The sequence below is a fragment of the Mobula birostris genome, chromosome 10 (assembly GCF_030028105.1).
Source record: "Mobula birostris isolate sMobBir1 chromosome 10, sMobBir1.hap1, whole genome shotgun sequence".
Classification (NCBI taxonomy): Eukaryota; Metazoa; Chordata; class Chondrichthyes; order Myliobatiformes; family Myliobatidae; genus Mobula; species Mobula birostris.
Window position 1 is genome coordinate 49,874,865 of NC_092379.1, and position 17,952 is coordinate 49,892,816.

The following is a 17,952-nucleotide window of genomic DNA, read 5'->3' on the forward strand; positions in this document are numbered from 1 at the left end:
GTAAATCTATCCACGTTTGCCTCTCAAAGCCCACCCCTACGGCCCTGTCGTGAGAGGTGGAAATGGGTAAGGACGGCCAGCAGGGCTCTGTTGAAGATCTACAGGCTAATGCCCTGTGCAGAGGATAGAGTGGGTTACAGAAACGCTAATGAACTCCAACCAGACCTTCGACTTTGCATGATGGAGCCAGGAGAAGAAATATATCCACCTCTCCCGCCTCCTCCATCAGCTCGTTCATCCGCTGCCCAGCTGTGGGCTGTCTGTCTAGAGTTTGCACACTCTCCGTGTGACCCCTGTGGGGAAAACTTTGCCCCACAGTCCCCCTATAAACCTTTCACCTTGCACATTAAACCCATGCCTTCCAGTTCTGGACCACCCTACCCTGGGGAAAAAGACTGTGACTGTCCACCTTTTTCTGTGCCCCTCATGATTTTATAACCCTCTATCAGATCTCCCTCAAGCTCCGTCGCTTGAGGAGAAACAGTCCCAGCCTGTCCAGTTCCTCCTCATAACTCGGGCCCTCCAGTCCTAGCACTATCCTCCTGACCTATCCTGCACCCTCTTCAGCTTCAATCACATCCTTCCTACAGCTGGACGACCATCTTAACATTATGATGAATGCGAAGGAGGCCATTTGGCCCATTGCATCCATGCTAGCCCATCAGTCCCTTTTCTTGTTTCTTTCATTCCCTGTAACTTATGTCCCCTGGGGTGCGGTGGGAGGGGGGCAACTTACAATGAACCCACAGACCTGCACATTTCTGGGTCGCAGGAGTAAACTGGAGCACCCGGGGCCACGGGGAAACGTGCGAACTCCACATAAACAGTCAGTGCCAGAGGTCAGGATTGAACCAGGCTGGCTGAGGCTGCAGAGCAGCGGTGCCACAACGTGTGGAGGGATTAGATTTCCCAGCCGGGCAGCAAACGAGGGGTTGATCTGGCCCGGCTAATTTTCTCCAATAGAGCAGGTCTATCTCTCATTCTCCAGTAGCCAACTCCCCGGCTCTGTATCAGAGACTGCAGGCATTTGCACAGAAGCTGGAGATCTCAAGTAACACACACACAAGATGCTGGAGTAACTGGGGCCAAGCAATACCTATGGAAGGAAATGAACAGTTTACGTTTCGGGGCAAGACCCTGTTTCAGGACTGAAAAGGAAGGGATCAGAATGCAGTATAAGGACGTGGGTGGGAGTACACATATAACCTGCCATTTTGTACTCTCCCCCAACTCCCCAACCTTGTTATCCTGACTGCTGCCCCCTTCCTGTCCAGTTCAGATGAGGTGTCTCAGCCCCACTGTTTAATGCCCTCCACAGATGCTGCCTGACCAGCTGGGCTTCTCTGGCACTTTGTCTGTGTTTCTCCAGCTGTGTGCAGCCTATCTCGCCGTGGCTGCCCAGGTTTCCTGCCCTTGAGGGTTACTGTGCAAGGCAGCTTGACCGTCAGCACCGCCTCAGTAGGCCGGAAGGCCTGTTCCTGTGCACTTACCGATTACAGTCTCCACCCCACTCGCCCGCAGCCAGACATAAGACTAGCTGGCCTCTTACCTTCCTCAGTGGAACTGTTGCTCTGCTCCCTTTGGGGTACTTTCTCAGAGTGTGTCCCTTGTTCTCTGGCCTCCTGACATGCTGTCTGATCAGCCCTGTGGTTGTGTAGAGCTGGCTCCACCCCGCTGTCCTCCTCGTCCTCATGGCGTTTCCATGCCGACGCAAGGCCCGGGGCTGTGGGGGCGGGTGACTTCCCGGCATCCGTGGGCCTTGCCTTACCGCGCTGAGGGTCCAACAGGGTCTCGTCCCCACCCTCTGGAGCGGCGGTGGGCCTCTGTGTCTGGCCTGCGAGCAGTGGACGGCGCTCCGAGCCCCCGGCAGGCTGCCACTGCTCAAGTTGTGACCCTTGTGGTGACGAGTCTGATCGGTTGCAACCTGCCAGCGGGACCGGGGACCCGGCTGTGGAGGGCTCGCGCCCGCCCAGCGAACAATCCACCCGGCTCCCAGCCAATGGCTGTTCAATCCCAATGACTGGCACAACCCTCTCGGCCAATGGACCTTCAGTCCCAGTGTTTGTCGCAACCCTCTCAGCCAATGGCTGTTGATCCCTGATCGATAGCTGACCCCGAGCAGCCAATGAGCACTCTGTCCCGGTTACCACGGCCCTCTGAACCGAACCCCGTTCTGGCGTCACTTGCCCAGAGCCAGTTTCCATGGTAGGCTGCTCAGATAGGTGTTGGTCTGCTGAAACCTCTGGATTAGCCAGTGAGCGTTCAGTCCCCGTTGTCAGCAGCCCCTCCTCAGCCAGTGACTGTTGAGTTTCTGGTGAGGTTCCCTGACCTGTGCCAGTTTTCAGTCCACTCTTTCTAGCCGAAGATACTGAGTGTTTAGACCCAGGTTGTACCGTGCTTTCCGGAGATAGTGGTATCTCAGTCACCGCCGCTGGCAAGACCTTTTCTTCCAAAGGCAGTTCACTTCCAGTTTGCTTTTGGTCCAATGATGGGTCATTCCCAAACGTTAGTGCGTGCTGTTTGGCCACAGACTTTGGTGAGTTCCCTTCAGCCAATGATCGCTGGCTCCCAGTTAAGGATGAGCTGTGGCAAACTGATGATTGATCGACCACAGTTTGTGTCGACGCCAGCCCAGAGAGTTCGATCCCTGCGCCTGATGCTCCTCTAGCACCCAACGAGCTTTCAGCCCCCACTTCAGATTCGCACACTTCCACCAATCGCCATTCAGCTCTGCACAGTGAGATATCCATCTCCGCCAATGAATGCATGGAAGCCTCGACCAATCCCGTGCCTTCATAGCCAGGCTTGGGGCCGACTTCCGACTGGGTCCCTGCCATCTGATTGGACGACTTGGAGAGATCCCCCGCGCCCTCCAGGGCCAGCGACTCCCTCCAGGCAAGGTCAGCAAGGCCGGTCGCCCCTAGCAACGGGCCCTCCTTCCCTCCGGCGAGCTCCACCTGGGCCAGGCGGCGAACCCATTCCTCGCCATCAGGGCCTTCCTCCGGTGGCCGATGGCGACGAGCCCTCCCGCCGTCGACAGGAGAGCTGCGGCACCTTGCCGGGGCCTTCCCGCCGCTTTTCCACTTGCTCCCGCTGCTGCTGTCAGGCTGCCGCCTTTGGCGGCGGTGCAGCCACGCCCCGCGCCGCCCCTGTGCGCCGGACCGTCGACGGCGCCCGCCGGGGGCCGGCAGCGTCGTGGCAACCGCCGCCGGCCCTGTGCAAGCGCGGCGCCAGCGTGGGAACGCCGGCCCCCGCTGCGGGGAAGCCTCCGAGAGCTCGACGTACTCACCCTCATCGCCACCTTCGGGGTCGTCGCTGCCCGCGCCCGAGCAGTAAACCTCGCCGTCCGGTGCGCCGTTGTCCCCACCCGATTCCTGCCCGTTGCCGAGGCCTCGCTTGAGGGCGGCCTCAGCCCGCGGCTCCGCGTCGGCCCCGTCGCCAGACGGGCGTCTCCTCGTGCCAACGGCGGGCGGGCGGGGGCCAGGCTCGCGTCCGGGCCCGCCCTCAGGTTCCAGTTGCGGGTAGATCACCCTCCTCCAGGGCAGCCGCTGGAGCCGGCCTCCCTCCGCCGCCAGGCACCACTCCAGCAGGCGGTGGCCGCTGTCGCCGCGGGCCAGGCGACGGTTGACTCCGTCCAGCCACTCGGCGGTGAAGAGGTGCGGGTACGAGGCCTCGTCCACCGGCTCGGAGACCGGCCCTTCGGCGCCCGGCCACTTCAGCAGCAGGCGGGCCCCGCGGCCCAGCGGCGACGATAACGGCGACAGCGGCGGGGGAGCCAGTTGCAGGTAGAAGTCACCGGGCTGGAGCTGCCGCCAATCCAACGCAGACAGCTGCACCAGCACCAGGCCGCGTTGGCACAGCGGCCAGCCCGCGTGGGTGAAGCGGCGGCTGGCATACGGCTCCTGCGGGGGGGGGGGGGGGTGTGAGGACAAGAGAAGAGGAAGTGGCAGTGAGGTGGAGAGAGTTGTCCCGAGACCCTCCAACCCAGTCCATCCTCCAACCACCTCACCCCGTCCCCCACAAATCCCACCCTCACCCCGACCATCCGAGACCCTCCTGCCCAACGCAGCCCTATCCTACAGCCACCTCACCCCGTCCGCCACAAATCCCACCCTCACCCCGACCATCCGAGACCCTCCTGCTCAACGCAGCCCTATCCTACAGCCACCTCACCCCGCCCCCCCACGAATCCCACCCTCGCCCCGGCATCCGAGAGCCTCCGGCCCAGTGGCTGGTTTCGGCCCGTCACTACTGGGCGTTCCTTCCCCAGCAGGCACCTCAGTCACACTTGTGCCCAATAAACATTCATGAGAAAGAGCAAGGAGCCTCGGGGACGGGAGAACGGGTAGGGGGTGGTTAGGAGAGGCGGGTACGGAGACCTGGGGCCCTGGGGGTGAGTGGGGGTGGGAGATGGAGTCGCGGGGAAGGAGGAAGGACACAGTGTGTGTCAGTGTTGTCAGGGAGGTGAGTGAGTACTGTGTCCAAAGCCCCCGGGGTGGGGGGTGCATGGAGCATAGACGCCGGTGGGAGTGTGGGGACTGCAGCTCTGTGCGGGGGAGAGGGTGTGTGATAGGAGGCAGAGGAAGCTCAGGGACTTAGATGAAAGCAAATGGGACTTTACTCGGTTTGAGGGTACAAATCTGATATCCCAACACACTGGTACTGAACATAGAACAGTACAGCATGAGAGTGGGCCTCTCGGCCTACAACATTGTGCCAGACCAATTAAATTAGTGATGAATCTTATCCCTTCTGACTACACAATATCCACATCTTTCCATTTCCCTCACTTCCATGGGTGCCCCCCCACCACGCCCGGCCTGTGCGCTGCACACTCTGCTCACACGTGACCGAACACCCGAGTAATCACAATGTCAAGTTCGCCGATGGCAGGGCAGTGGTGGGGTTCATCACCCACCACGGTGAGTCGGCCTACAGCGAGAGACGGTGGAAGAGCTCTCCCTCGAAGTCAACAAGGCAAAGGGGATGGTTATTAACTCCGGGAGAAATCGTACCCCTCTTCACGCCCCTCCCCGCAAAGGCAGCGCCACAGCAGGAACAGCCAGCAGTGAAATCTCTTGGGAGAGCACAGCTTGTACAATCTCTGCACGATCACCAACGCCCCTGCTTTCAGAGGAGGCTGAAGAGGTCTGGACTATGCTCGTCTACGCTCCCGCCATTCTACAGACGCGCAGTGGAGAGCATCCTGCACGGTGCGCAAACTGCAACGAGCAGCCAGAACTGCCCAACTCATCACCGGCATCACGGGCGTACATAGGGAAAGGTGCAGGATAAGGGCCAGTAGCATCATGAAGGATTCCACCAACCCTGCTCCCGGACTGGTTGTCCCACTCCCATCAAAGGAGGCCACGTAGCAGGACCACCAGGTTGCTTTCTCCGAGCAGTAAGGCTGGTCAGCACCTCCACCCACTAACCCATTAGATTAGATTAGATTATGAGAACACTCAGTCCTCTTTTATTGTCATTTAGAAATGCATACATGCATTAAGAAATGATACAATGTTTCTCCGGAGTGATATCACAGAAAACAGGACAAACCAAAGACTAACACTGACAGAACCACATAATTATAACATATAGTTACAGCAGTGCAAAGCAATACCGTAATTTAATGAAGAACAAACCATGGGCACAGTAAAAAAAAGTCTCAAAGTCCCGAGTCGATCGACTCCGATTCCCCGATAGCAGGCGGCAAAAGGGAGAAACTCCCTGCCATAAACCTCCAGGCACCGTCAACTTGCCGATGCCTTGGAAGCAGCCAACCCCAGCCGACACTGAGTCTGTCTGTCCAAAAACTTCAAGCCTCCGACCAGCCCCTCCAATACAGCCTCCCGAGCGCCATCCTCTGCCGAGCGCCTTCGACCTCTCCCCGGCCGCTGAAACAAGCAAAGCCAAGGATTCGGGGCCTTCAGCTCCGGAGATTCCGGTTACCACACAGTAGCAGCAGCAGCGAAGCGGCCATTTCAGAAGTTTTCCAGATGTTCCTCTGTACTCTCACGCCCGTCTCCATCAAATCAGAATTGTGCGCGGTCCCCTACTTGACAGATAACAGATATTCATCACCGGAGAGGCCGCGCGCGCTGCCGTCGTGCCGCCATCTTCTCCTCCTCCTTACCTCTACTTTATCAGTGACTTTAGTGCAGATACTCCTGAGACTTGTGTCACTTTATGGACAAACAAGCTATCCTCTGTAGATATATTTATTGTGCTTTCTATTACTGAGTCCTTTATCTTATTGTGCTTTTTTTTGTGCTGCATCAGATCCAGAATTGCAGTTACGGTGCATTCTGGTTAATTTCCATTGGTTAATCAGGGCAGCGGCTTATTTGGGACAACTCTGAAAGAACAAAAACTAATTGAGAAAATAGCCGGGATTCCCCCTCACATATTTGGGATGCTACACCACTTAATTGGGGCAGGAGACCATTGCTGAACATTTCCTAAGCAGCACCGATTTTGTGCACTTACATGGCCATTAGACAGACCACCATGGTTCAAGTGAACAGGTTTTAAGCGGCACCATTGTGTGTGATTTCTGTCACTGACAGTTGGCAAGAAATTAAGCAGGGTGTCAGTACCTCCAGTTGAACTTAGTCTTTTTGTGTGTTTTCCCCTTAGCCGTCAGTCTGTGGTTTTGTATTGCCATGTGCTCTTGTTTCTTGTCATGCCCCATGTGCTCCTGTCCCCGCTCCTGCTCTACTCCGGCCCCTGTATTACTGAGTACTCCGTCTCTCACCTGTTTCTCATTATTACCTGTGTCTCATTGTGCTCCACCTATCATCTGCCTCTCTGTTTACTGCTCAATGTATTTCAGTCCTGTGTTTTCACCTGTTCGTGTCCAGACTCTACCAGTGAATTTTCCTGAGCCTTTCCAGCATTTGTATCTATACTCTGTCCGTCGACTCTGCCTGTTTTCTGATTCTGATTTTTGGATTTCTCTGGATGTTTTGATCTGTGCCTGAACTTTGATGTTGACTTTGTTTGCACCTTGGGATTTGTTACTCAATAATATCACTGTGTGCACAGTACTGGGTCTGCAATTGGGTCCCTGCTCCAGCATCCTGACACAGGAAGACAATTCAGGTCTGTTTTGCTCACTGCAGTTTCAGTATTCAGGCTTGAATGTCCAGGAGTTCACTACTTCACTACTTCACCAAGTTAGGAACTATGAAGAATTTGAGGGTATCGACAAGCATCTTGAATGTTACAATGAGAATGAAGATTTGGAGGATGCAATTGTTGAAAGCGTTGCATGAAGGCAGTCCATTATCTGCACTGATTTTGTTCATTTACCGTCAATTGAAAGAACACGGCACGGATGAATTCCTCCATCGATAAGTATTAAGAACTAATACACAGTTTTATCGTACTGCAGTAATATTGTTCTATTTTGTTCTGTATTTCATTTAAATACATAATATGTTACTTGGTTTGTCTTTTTATACCTTTTTAACTATTTCCATGAAACTTCAGCTAATTGGAGCAGCTGCTTAATTGGGCCAAAATGTACAGGTCCTAATCAACAGGAATCCATTATATTTCATTCTCCTTTACGCTTATGCACTGGAAATGACATTAAACAATCTTGAATTCATGTGCCTACCTAAACATCTCTTAAAAGTCCCGAATGTATCTGTCTCTACCAGTGTAATCCAGGTACCCACCACTCTGTGTAAAATCTTAGCCCTCACATCTCCTGTTAACCTACTCTCTCACACCTTAAGGGCATGCCCCCTGGATTTAGACATTTCAACCCTGAGGAAAAAAACACTAATGATCCTCTCTATCAGCACTGCCGCTCCAAAATGATATCATATTTGTGAAGTAGGTTGCCGTGCACAATCCTGATTTGATGGAGACAGCCGTGAGAAGCACGGAGGAACATCTGGAGAAACTTCTCCAATGACTGGTTTGCTGCCGCTGCTACTGTGCAATCAAGAATCTCCGGAAGGGAAGGACCCAAATCCTCAGCTTTGCCTATTGCCTGTTGCCGGGGCCGGGGTCGAAGCGATCGGCAGAGATGGTGCTCGGTGCTCGGTGTCGGAGGGCTGGTCGGAGGCTCGAAGTTTTCGGACGGACTCAAGAGTCGTCTGTGGTCGGATGCTTCCAGGGTGCTGCATCGGCAAGTTTGCGGCACTGGAAGTTCATGGCAGGAAGAGAGTTTCTCTTCCTTCTACTGTCTGCATGAGATGATGGGACTTTCGAGAGACTTTGAGACCTCTTACCATGCCCATGGTCTGTTCTTCATCAAATTATGGTATTGCTTTGCCCTGTTGTAACTATATGTTATAATCATGTGTTTTTTGTCAGTTTTTCAGTCTTGGTCTGTCCTGTGTTTCTGTGATATCACACCTGAGGAACATTGTATTATTTCTTAATGCATGCATTACTAAATGACAATAAAAGAGGACTGTGTGTCCTCATAATCTAATCTGATCTGATCAATGCCTTTCATAATCTGATAAGCCTCTATCAGGTCTCCCCTCAGTCTCCAACACTCCAGAGAAAACAACCCCATTTTGGCCAGCCTCTCGTGATGGCACATGCCCTCTAGACCAGGCATGTAAACCTCTGGTAAACCTCTTCTGCACCCTTGACATCTTTCCTATAGTGGGGTGACCAGAACTGTGCGCAGTACTCCAGAGGTGGCATAACTAGAATTGTATAAAGCTCCAACATAACTTCTTGACTTCTGAACTCAAAAGCCTTGACTACTAAAAGCAAGCACACCCTATGCCTTCTTAACCACTCAGGGAGCTATGAACTAGAATCCCAAGATCCCTCTGCTCATCAACTGTCTCTTTACATTAGACCTATCAAGATGCAACACTTCACATTTGCCCGGGTTGAACTCCATCTGCCATCTCTCTGCCCATATCTGTAACTGATCAATATCGGGCTGCACTCTTTTCCAGTCCTCTACACTGTCCACAGCACCACCAACCTTCCTATCATCTGCCAAGTTACTAATCATAGCTGGTGTTTGAGACTATGGTAATTCAGGTTGATGTCCCCCCAGCATACATTTATGTATAATTATATTGTAATTTTACAGTAAGTTGTGAGAGTGTGTGAGGACTGGGATATGCAGTGAGGAAGGAGGGAGGGGAGGGGAAAGGGAGCACTGGGAGTGGGGATCTGCTGAGCTGGAGGAAATCTATTACTTGCTCAGTCCGAAGGCAAAACTCTGAGAAACCAGCATGCTTGGGCTTTTGGTGCCAGACCAGCAGACTATTGGATGTTACGTTGTAATATAACAAAGTTTTCAGGAAGTTCAATTTTGAAAAGAATGGGGAAATGGGGCCTACTCCTTCAGCAGGCTGTGTGGGAACCTGTTCCCCAGTGAGGGTAGAGGAAGCACCAAAACTGTTCGTTCCTTACTGTGTGATCTCTGAATGGTCGGATATTAGATTTTCTGGGCTCCCCGCCCCTTCCCACTGTGCCCCAATTAACATCTGATACTTGCATCCTCCCCATTTCCCCCCGTATTCCCAACGGCTACCAGAAAAAACCCACAAACCAAAGTGTCCTGGTTAACCCCGTTGATACTCACACAGGCTTGTTGCTGGATAGTTTGTAGGATGTGCTTGGCAGGGATGAAGAAGTCGATGATATAACGCAGAGCATCATTTTGGTAGGTCTTCTCCAGCACGTCAAACACCTGGCCAAGGAGGGTGGCCGCCGTTTCCTCGAAGGGAGGGTAGAGGGCAGAGAGTGATCTCTGGATACAGCTGTCCACAGCTTCAAACTCCTGCAGAAAAGGGGAGAAAAAGTACAAAGATCTTTCTTGAAAAGTAGCTCCAGGTAACCTGGCAACAGCCAGTTCTACCAAACCACCTCACTCAAACCAAAGCTCCAATCTCTTCAGAAAGTTCCACAGTCCTTACGTTTTCTTAGAGATAACATTTAAGTTTACCAAATTCAGCATGCTAATCTCAGTCTGAGTTCTAGTTTGATCCCATTCAACCACTGATGCTAGTTGATAATGTCTAGCGAATTAGTTACCTGTCATTAACTAGTGGCGGATTACATTCAGTGACATTTACCCATAGCCTGCACATTACCGCCCATTTTGGGTGACCAGGATTATTTGGTTTCAGATCTTGCCAACCCTTCAACCAAAGAGGTTAAGTGAAAGCGATTGCCTTGGTATCACGGAGGCTTTGGACTGAGTGTGACATCCAGAAACCTGGAAGCTAATGTCCTTCAAAGGGAAATCACTCGGGCAGTTCAAGGTAGGGACATTAAAGGCGGTTATCACGATGCTCAGGGCAACAAAGTTCAGAGTTCAATCCCAACGACCTCTGTAAGGAGTTTGTACGTCCTCCCCGTGGAATGTGTGGGTTCCTGTCACAATCACAGATTCAGCAGCGCAGCAGATAGGGCAATTGCGCTCGTGAATATGCACGTGTCAGCTAATTATTATTTGATTGTGACAGTATTTAGCTCCATTCTTCATCGTTGTGCTTGTGGAGACTTGAGCGCAGCACAGCAACGATTCGCTGCCTGCTTGCGTTCGGCCTTGCCTGAGAAATTGGACTGTCGAGTCAATTGATCCTGAAGACTAGCGGTATTCATTTTATATCTAGTTATTCCTTCAGCCGCAGTGTAGGCTTCGTTTTCCATTTGAGAGTTTTAATTATCAGCCCTGTTTGGCCTGGCGTTTATTGTTTACCTTTCCCTCTAACTCTGTTTGCATTAAATTCTGTGAACTATTGACCCGCCTCAGTGTCTCTCGCACGGCACTTGGGCCATATCCGAACACAGTGACTGTGACAGGTTTCCTCTGGGTGCTCCTGTTTCCCTTCACAGTCCAAAGACCTACCGGTTAGTAGGTTAACCGGTCACTGTAAATTGCCCTGTGATTAGGCTAGGGTTAAACCAGGGGTTGTTAGCGGCGTGGCTCAAGGGGTCAGAAGAGGCTATTCCACACTACGAAACATAAATAAATAAAGCCAAACTTTGCACAGAGCTTGAACTGTGACCATCCCAACAAAGGACATAACTGTAGGAGTTTAAGGCGGTGTTCTAGATCCAAAACCTTTTACAGCTTCAACACTGACTTGCCTTCCCTATTGATATTAGAATAAGGTCGCCTGTTGATTAATGTCTATTTTCAACTCTTCAGCAATCAAACAGTTTATATCTGTATTTGCAATATCCGGATAAGATTCAAGCGTGAGGTGATACATAGCAAGTAACTTTTTTGATGATGATATGTTGGCAAGCCCAGTCTAACATTTCCTTCTAATGAAGGCAGTTCCCCACCTCCACCCCCACAACCATGAAAGAACATTTGCAGCGTATGAATACTGAACACACAATAAGGAATGCCTGGCCCGTCATTCAGTATGGACGTGGGAGATCTGTGCCAGCCTTGATTCCTGCACAGTGGTCCAATGCTCTCAATTCCCAGACCTGCCAAAATCTTATCTAACTTTGCCTTAAAAGATTTAACCCCCCAAAACTCTTCAGAGAAACAATATTTCTACATACACTTCAGTATGACTGGACCTTTGCAACTAATCTCCTAATTGAAGAATCTCCTATTCATGAAGGCTTCTCAATATCTACCTGCCCTTGCACTGCCCAGAATCTTGTATGTTTTAGTGAGATCGCCACCATTATTATAATTTCCAAAATATTACGGACACAGCCTGTTTTATAACCGTGCATACAACAGTGGCGTGCAGAAGAGCTTCTCTGAATGCACAACACGTCCAACCGTGAAGATCTTGCTGGGACAGTGAAGATCTCAAATGCACAGTCAATTCTCCTTGATATACGACCTCATCCCAGTTGCCAAGTTCCCACACAGTTAACATCATTGCGGTTGCTCTTAACCAGAAACTGAAGTAGGAAGCAGACAATGCCATTTCTCCAGGAGTCTAGGGCTCCCTGCAGTGACTGACACCCCAGCGTCTCCCCCCGTTACAAGGTACAACTTGGAAACTTGGCGTAAAATTCTACACTTGGTGAATGCAGCTCCCTTTACACTCGATGCTCCAGCCAACAAAGAAGTTCAAAATAAATGTAATATCAAAGTACATATGTATCACCATATACAACCCTGAGGTTTATTTTGTGAGCATACTCAATAAATCTATAGAGTAACAGTAAAGAATCAAAAAAAGACTGCCCAACTAGGGTGTTCAGTCAGAGTGCAGAAGATAACAATCTGTGCAAATACAAAAAGAATAACCAACAATCATAAATAAATAAGCAAAAAATATCAAGAACATCAGATGAATGTTCCTTGAAAGTGAGTCCTTAGGTTATGGGAACAGTGATGGGGTAGTGAAGTTATCCCATCTAGACTTCCGGTTTATGATGGTGCTAGTTACCGGATTAAGCGACTACTTGCTGGTGGCCAATGAAACAAAGAAAGCAACTAATTGTTGCATTTTTCACCTTTTTTTCTGGTAAGCGATCACTGCGAACAATGGTCTGTGGCTTATCTGTCAGTTGAGCTGAACCACCTTTTGTGATGTGGCTGGAGTCTTGCAGGGGCAGGATGGTTGTAACACGTGCAGACTAGTGTTGTTGGAGCAGACTGGGAGGAAATTCAATGCAGCAGGGCCGAGGCAAAGTGAGGAAAGATCCGTGGGTTGATCGATTTAGGAGCCAAGCCAAATTGGTAAGTTCAGGTAATTCAATGCAGTGGAGTTGAGGAGAGGCAAGGCAAGGAGAGATCTGAGGCTTGGTCGATTTAAGAACCAAGCCAAATTGGAAAGATCTGGTTCGGGTGGTATTGAGTTGGTGGAGCTCAAGCCCATGCAAGAAATGACCTAAGGTTTGGATGATTTAAGCACTGGCTCAGATTGAAATGGTCAGAGTGTCGGGGTCAGAGGTGAGAAACGGGCCATTTTGGCTCATTCCTCCACGGGGTTTGTTCGTCTCTGTGCTGCACTGGTGCCTGGAGTTCTGAACTTCAGTTCTGAATGCTGTCTGCTTGATTTATTGTTTGCACAATTTGTTTTTTTTCTCTTTCTGCACACTGGGTGTTTGGACAGTCTCGTTTTTAATGGGCTCTATTGAGGTTCTTAGTTTCATGTCGGCTTGTAAGGAGACGAATCTCAAGGTTGTATAAAGTATACATACTTTGACAATAAAGTGTACTTCGAACTTTGAACTTTGGTTCAAGAGCCTGACGACTGAGGGGTAATAACTGCTCCGAACCTGGTGGTGAAACATGTACCACCATGGGTATTCTGCGACGTTCAAACCCAACCATTGGTCACCAGGGTTAAAATTTACTGAAGTTTTTTGCCAAGATTGATTTGCCATCAACAACAGAACCGAAGACTTCTGAAATTAAAATAAAATGCAAGAAGTTCTCAGCAGATGAGAAACCATCTGTAGAAAGAGAGACAGTTAACTTGTCCAGGACAGAACACCTCGTCAAAATGGAGCAAGACAAACAAGCTAAACTAGGTAGCAAGGAAGGTGACCACAAAGGGAGTGATCCGAAACACGAGAGATTCTGCAGATGCTGGAAACCCAAAGCAACACACACACAATGCTGGAGGAACTCAGTAGGTCAGGCAGCATCTATGGAGAGGAATCAACATATTGGAAAGGCCAGGTTGAGTCGTATCAAGGCGGCGGAGCTCGAGCCCATGCCCAAAAGTCGACGTTTTGGGCGGAGACCCTTCTTCAGAACTGGGAAGGAAGGGGGAGGATGCCAGAATAAAAGGAGAAGGAGGATGGCTGGAGGGTGATAGGTGATCACAGAGGAGAGCAGTGAGAAGATTTAAACTTCCTCAGGGTAGACATCCCTTAAAGAGGCTTGGCAGAGGAACAGCAAATCATAAACACGAGAGATTCTGCAGATGCTGGAAATCATAAGCAACACACACAAAGTACTGGAGGAACTCATCAGGCCAGGTAGTATCCATGGAAACAAAGGATGTGTCTCTGAAATAATGGGGCATTCTGATAAGATGAACTTCCTGTATATCGTTGTTGTTTTGTGGTTCTACAATACAAATGAAAACAGGCCAGTGGCCAGTTCCCCTACAGACAGATGGTGGAACTGTGGCCAATTCTCCTACAAAATGATAGGGAAACTGTGGCCGGTTCTCCTACAAAATGATAGGGAAACTGTGGCCGGTTCTACGAACCTGTTGTTGAAACTGTCACCAGTTGTCCTACGTACTGAAAGAGCAAGTTACCTAGCATCTAGAAGAAGGCTTGTGAGTTAGTGCGTGGGAACCGCACTACAAGACAATTCCCCCTTGAGTCATACTGCAATTTGACTTGGAAATATTTTCTGTTCCTTCATCGTCCCTGGGTCCAAGTTACTGCAAGCCCTGGGCCAACTTTTGAATAATCGAAAGTTCATCACACACACTGTAGGGAATAAATGCTGGCTTTGCTGACAATTTGTACACCAAAACATGGTGCTTTGTTGAATAAATCTCAGTACAAGGATGGTAGAGCAACGATGTAGTTGGAAGCCTGGTCTCCCTTGACATGTTGTCTGAATCTTATGTATTTTTTTACATACATTTCTCACCTTATCTCCCTCTGTTTCGGCCACTTTCCTGTATCTTCAGAAATCCTGGATAGTTGTCTTCTGAATACTCATCATAGAAAAACACAGCACAGAAACAAGCCATTCAGCCCATCTAGTCTGTGCCAAATCATTTAATCTGCCTACACCCATCAACCTGCACTGGGACTGTAACCCTCCAAACCCCCACTATCCACGTACCTAGCCAAACATCACTTAAATGCTGAAATCACTTGTGCTGACTGCTCCTTCCACACTCTCATGATTCTCCGAGTTTCCCCTTGCGTTCCTCTTAAACTTTTCACCTTTGAGCCTTAACCCATGACCTCTGGTTGTAGTCACACCCAACCTCAATGGAAAAAGCCTGCTATCATGTACCCTGCCTATACTCCTCATAACTTCCTTACGCCACAACACTACTTAGTGAGTATCTTTAGAAACCTCCTCACCACTGACCCTAATCTTACTTCACCCATCACTGAACCAAGAGGAAATAGAAACATGTGTGCGAGTCCTTGCAACTAATGACTGTCAGAAGGGGCACCTGTAATGTCCATGACATTATCCAGGTCTTTGCCGTACCTACTCTAGTTTAATTGTCATTCAACCATACATGTGAATGCAGCCAAACAAAACAGGGTTCCTCCAGAGCCAAGATACAAAACACAAAACCAACAGTCACACACAGCAAAAGGCACAGGTAACACAAACGAGGGGTGATTGATAAAGTTTGTGGCTTAAGGTAGAAGGAGTCAATTTTAGAAAACCTAGCACATTTATTTTTCAACATAGTCCCCTCCTACATGTACACACTTAGTCCAGCGGTCGTGGAGCATACGGATCTCTTCTTTGTAGAATTGGTCCTCAGCAGGGGTGATTGATAAGTTCATGGCCTAAGATAGAAGGAAATGAGTTCTTAACTTCAAACTTTCTGCGTTATCACTCAAAGAGTTGAACTGCACGTGCATGTAACAAGAATGTCTTGGACCTCCAGGTGGTCCATAGCAGAGGTGATTGATAAGTTCATGGTCTAAGGTAGAAGGAGATGAGTTATACTGCTCTCGTTACATGCATGTGCAGTTCAGCTCTTTGAGTGAAAATGCAGAAAGTTTGAAGTTAATAACTCATCTCCTTCTACCTTAGGCCACCGACTTATCAATCACCCCTGCTGTGGACCACTTTCTGGAGGTCCAAGATGCTGACTTCTACAAAGAAGGGATCTGTATGCGCCACGACCGCTGGACTAAGTGCTAGGTTTTCTAAAATTGACTCCATCTACCTTAGGCCACGAACTTATCAATCTCCCCTCATATAATTACGATAGCAGAAAAGCATACAAATAAATAATAAAGCCAAAGTCCCCGAGTGTCATGGCCCGTAGATTAGTGGTGCACAGGATGTCGTCCAGGAGCCACGTTTCTGCAAGAACGAATCCACAACAGTTCCTCATCTCACGCTGGCTCAGTCGCAGATGAGCACAATCCAACTTGTCTTCCACCAGGCGAACACCGGAAGGGCGGGCCCACCCGCCCCAACCCAGCACAGGTTCCCGCCCCAGAGTCTCCTTCCCTGGGCGGCTGCAACAGGCAGAGGGCCTGGTCTGCGCAACAACCGAGGCCAGGCAGCTCCCCCGCCGGCGGTCTCGTCGGAGAACCAGTGAACCGGGCTCTCAGTACAGTACATCACCAGTGTCCAGCAGGGTCTTGTGATCACAAGAAAAACGTCCAAGACAAGCACTTGCACTGTTGACCCATGCATTGTCTCCATGCAGCCCCTCTGGCGGCTTCTGTCCTGGGTAGCAGATGGCAAAACAGTACGCAACGTCCAGCTCCACCACTATTGAGCAACTGGCTAGCGAGGGCGACCTGTAGTACTCGATGTTTTGGTTGTTATAAAAATAAGTCACAAAGGACAAACGGGCGCTTAACTGCATCCAGAGAGGCCGCTGTGGCCAAGCACGCCGCCTTCAAAAGGCTCGGGTTTCTTATTAATATCAGTCAAGTGACGCAGCGGGTAATGGTGAATTGGAATGTGTTGGGAGGGAGGGAGTCACGTCGGCAGCCCGGGTTCAAGTCCACCGCCGCCCATAAGGCATTGGTACGTTCTTCCACGTGGGTCCCACGTCCTCTGGCTTTGGTCTCCTCCCACGTCCCAGAGACGTTGGGCTTAGGGTTGGTAATTTGTGGGCCAGCCATCTTGGGGCTGGAGGCATGGCAAAACTTGCGGGCTGCCCCCAGCACATCCTCGGACTGTGCCGGTCGTCGACAAATTAACGTTTCTCTGTATGTTTCGACGTGAGAGATAAAGCTAATCTGTTGGTCAGGGAACGCAAATGAGCCCCAGGAATCCGGGGAGTAGAATCACACCTCCTCATGGACAAGCGAGTTCTCTGCCTGATTCAACTGGCACAGAGTAATCCAGACTGTAGCGGAGACAGCCACTCCCAATGAGAGGAAAAGACACTGCAGCATTTTACATTTCACATTTGGCCGACGAGGGTTGTATCAGTCTCTGAGAAACAAAATACCAGGGGGAATTAAATGGATAAAGCAGCATCTGTGGAAGCAAAGGGATGGCCAACGTTTGCAGCTGGGACTGTGTGGAGGGGAGATATCCACGTAGAGAGTGGAGAGGGATGGGTGGCAGGTGACCACGGAGTCAGAATACCCCATTTGCCACAAGCCTGTTTCCTCACAGTCATTCACATTTTGATCAGTAAGTGACTTGCAAAGTTTCTTTAACTTTGCACTTAACACAATTTATCCTAAGTCAGCGTACTCCAGATCTGTCAGTTTCACTGACAATTGGCCAAGGCTGGTAGAATTCCTGGCACCTGGTCCCTGGTCTGATGTTGACCCAGTGAGGAGGGGAGGGTCCCGAGATCAGCACAGAGGTGTACCTACAACCTCTACAGTGTGTCTCTGCGTATCCTGATGCCACAATGACCTGCTCCCTTTAAGAAGTTGAGGTTATCCTTCGGAATTCTCGTTGATGGTCAGTAAGAAAACCGTGGCGGGGGGTGGTGGGGGTAACTGGTGTGGCGAACAGCTGGGTTAGAAACGGGGCCATGGTGTAACGCCACTCGCCCTGATCCACCTGCTCCCGAGTGGACAGGAGTAGTTGCTTAGCCAACTCGAGTTCAGCATTCAACTCGTAGTAACTGTCACAAATCTATCAATAATAATAAGTGCTTTATTGATCCTGAGTGGGAAATTCTTTCGTTACAGCAGCAACATTTACAAACACACTCAGCAGTGTGCAGTCTTAATTGATGATAAAGTACAGGATAATATTATACACTCAATAATAACTTAATGACTGCACACATTGTGGGATCTGGGCTTCCTTGGAAAGTAGAGTCTGCTCATCATTGTGAACAGCCTCTGTGTTGGTTTTCCAGTCAAGTCTGCTGTCGA

General features: G+C 50.1%; 1 protein-coding gene across 1 annotated transcript in view; it reads right to left on the reverse strand.

Moving 5' to 3' along the window:
* LOC140203672 (uncharacterized) overlaps positions 1 to 17,952 on the reverse strand; it is an 85,140-nt gene that overhangs the window by 39,718 nt on the left and 27,470 nt on the right. The window contains exons 2-3 of the mRNA XM_072269720.1: positions 9,575 to 9,772; positions 1,550 to 3,902 (exon numbers count right to left, since the gene is read on the reverse strand). Of these exons, the coding sequence (XP_072125821.1) occupies positions 1,550 to 3,902; positions 9,575 to 9,772 (2,551 nt within the window). The remainder of the gene's footprint in view (positions 1 to 1,549; positions 3,903 to 9,574; positions 9,773 to 17,952) is intronic.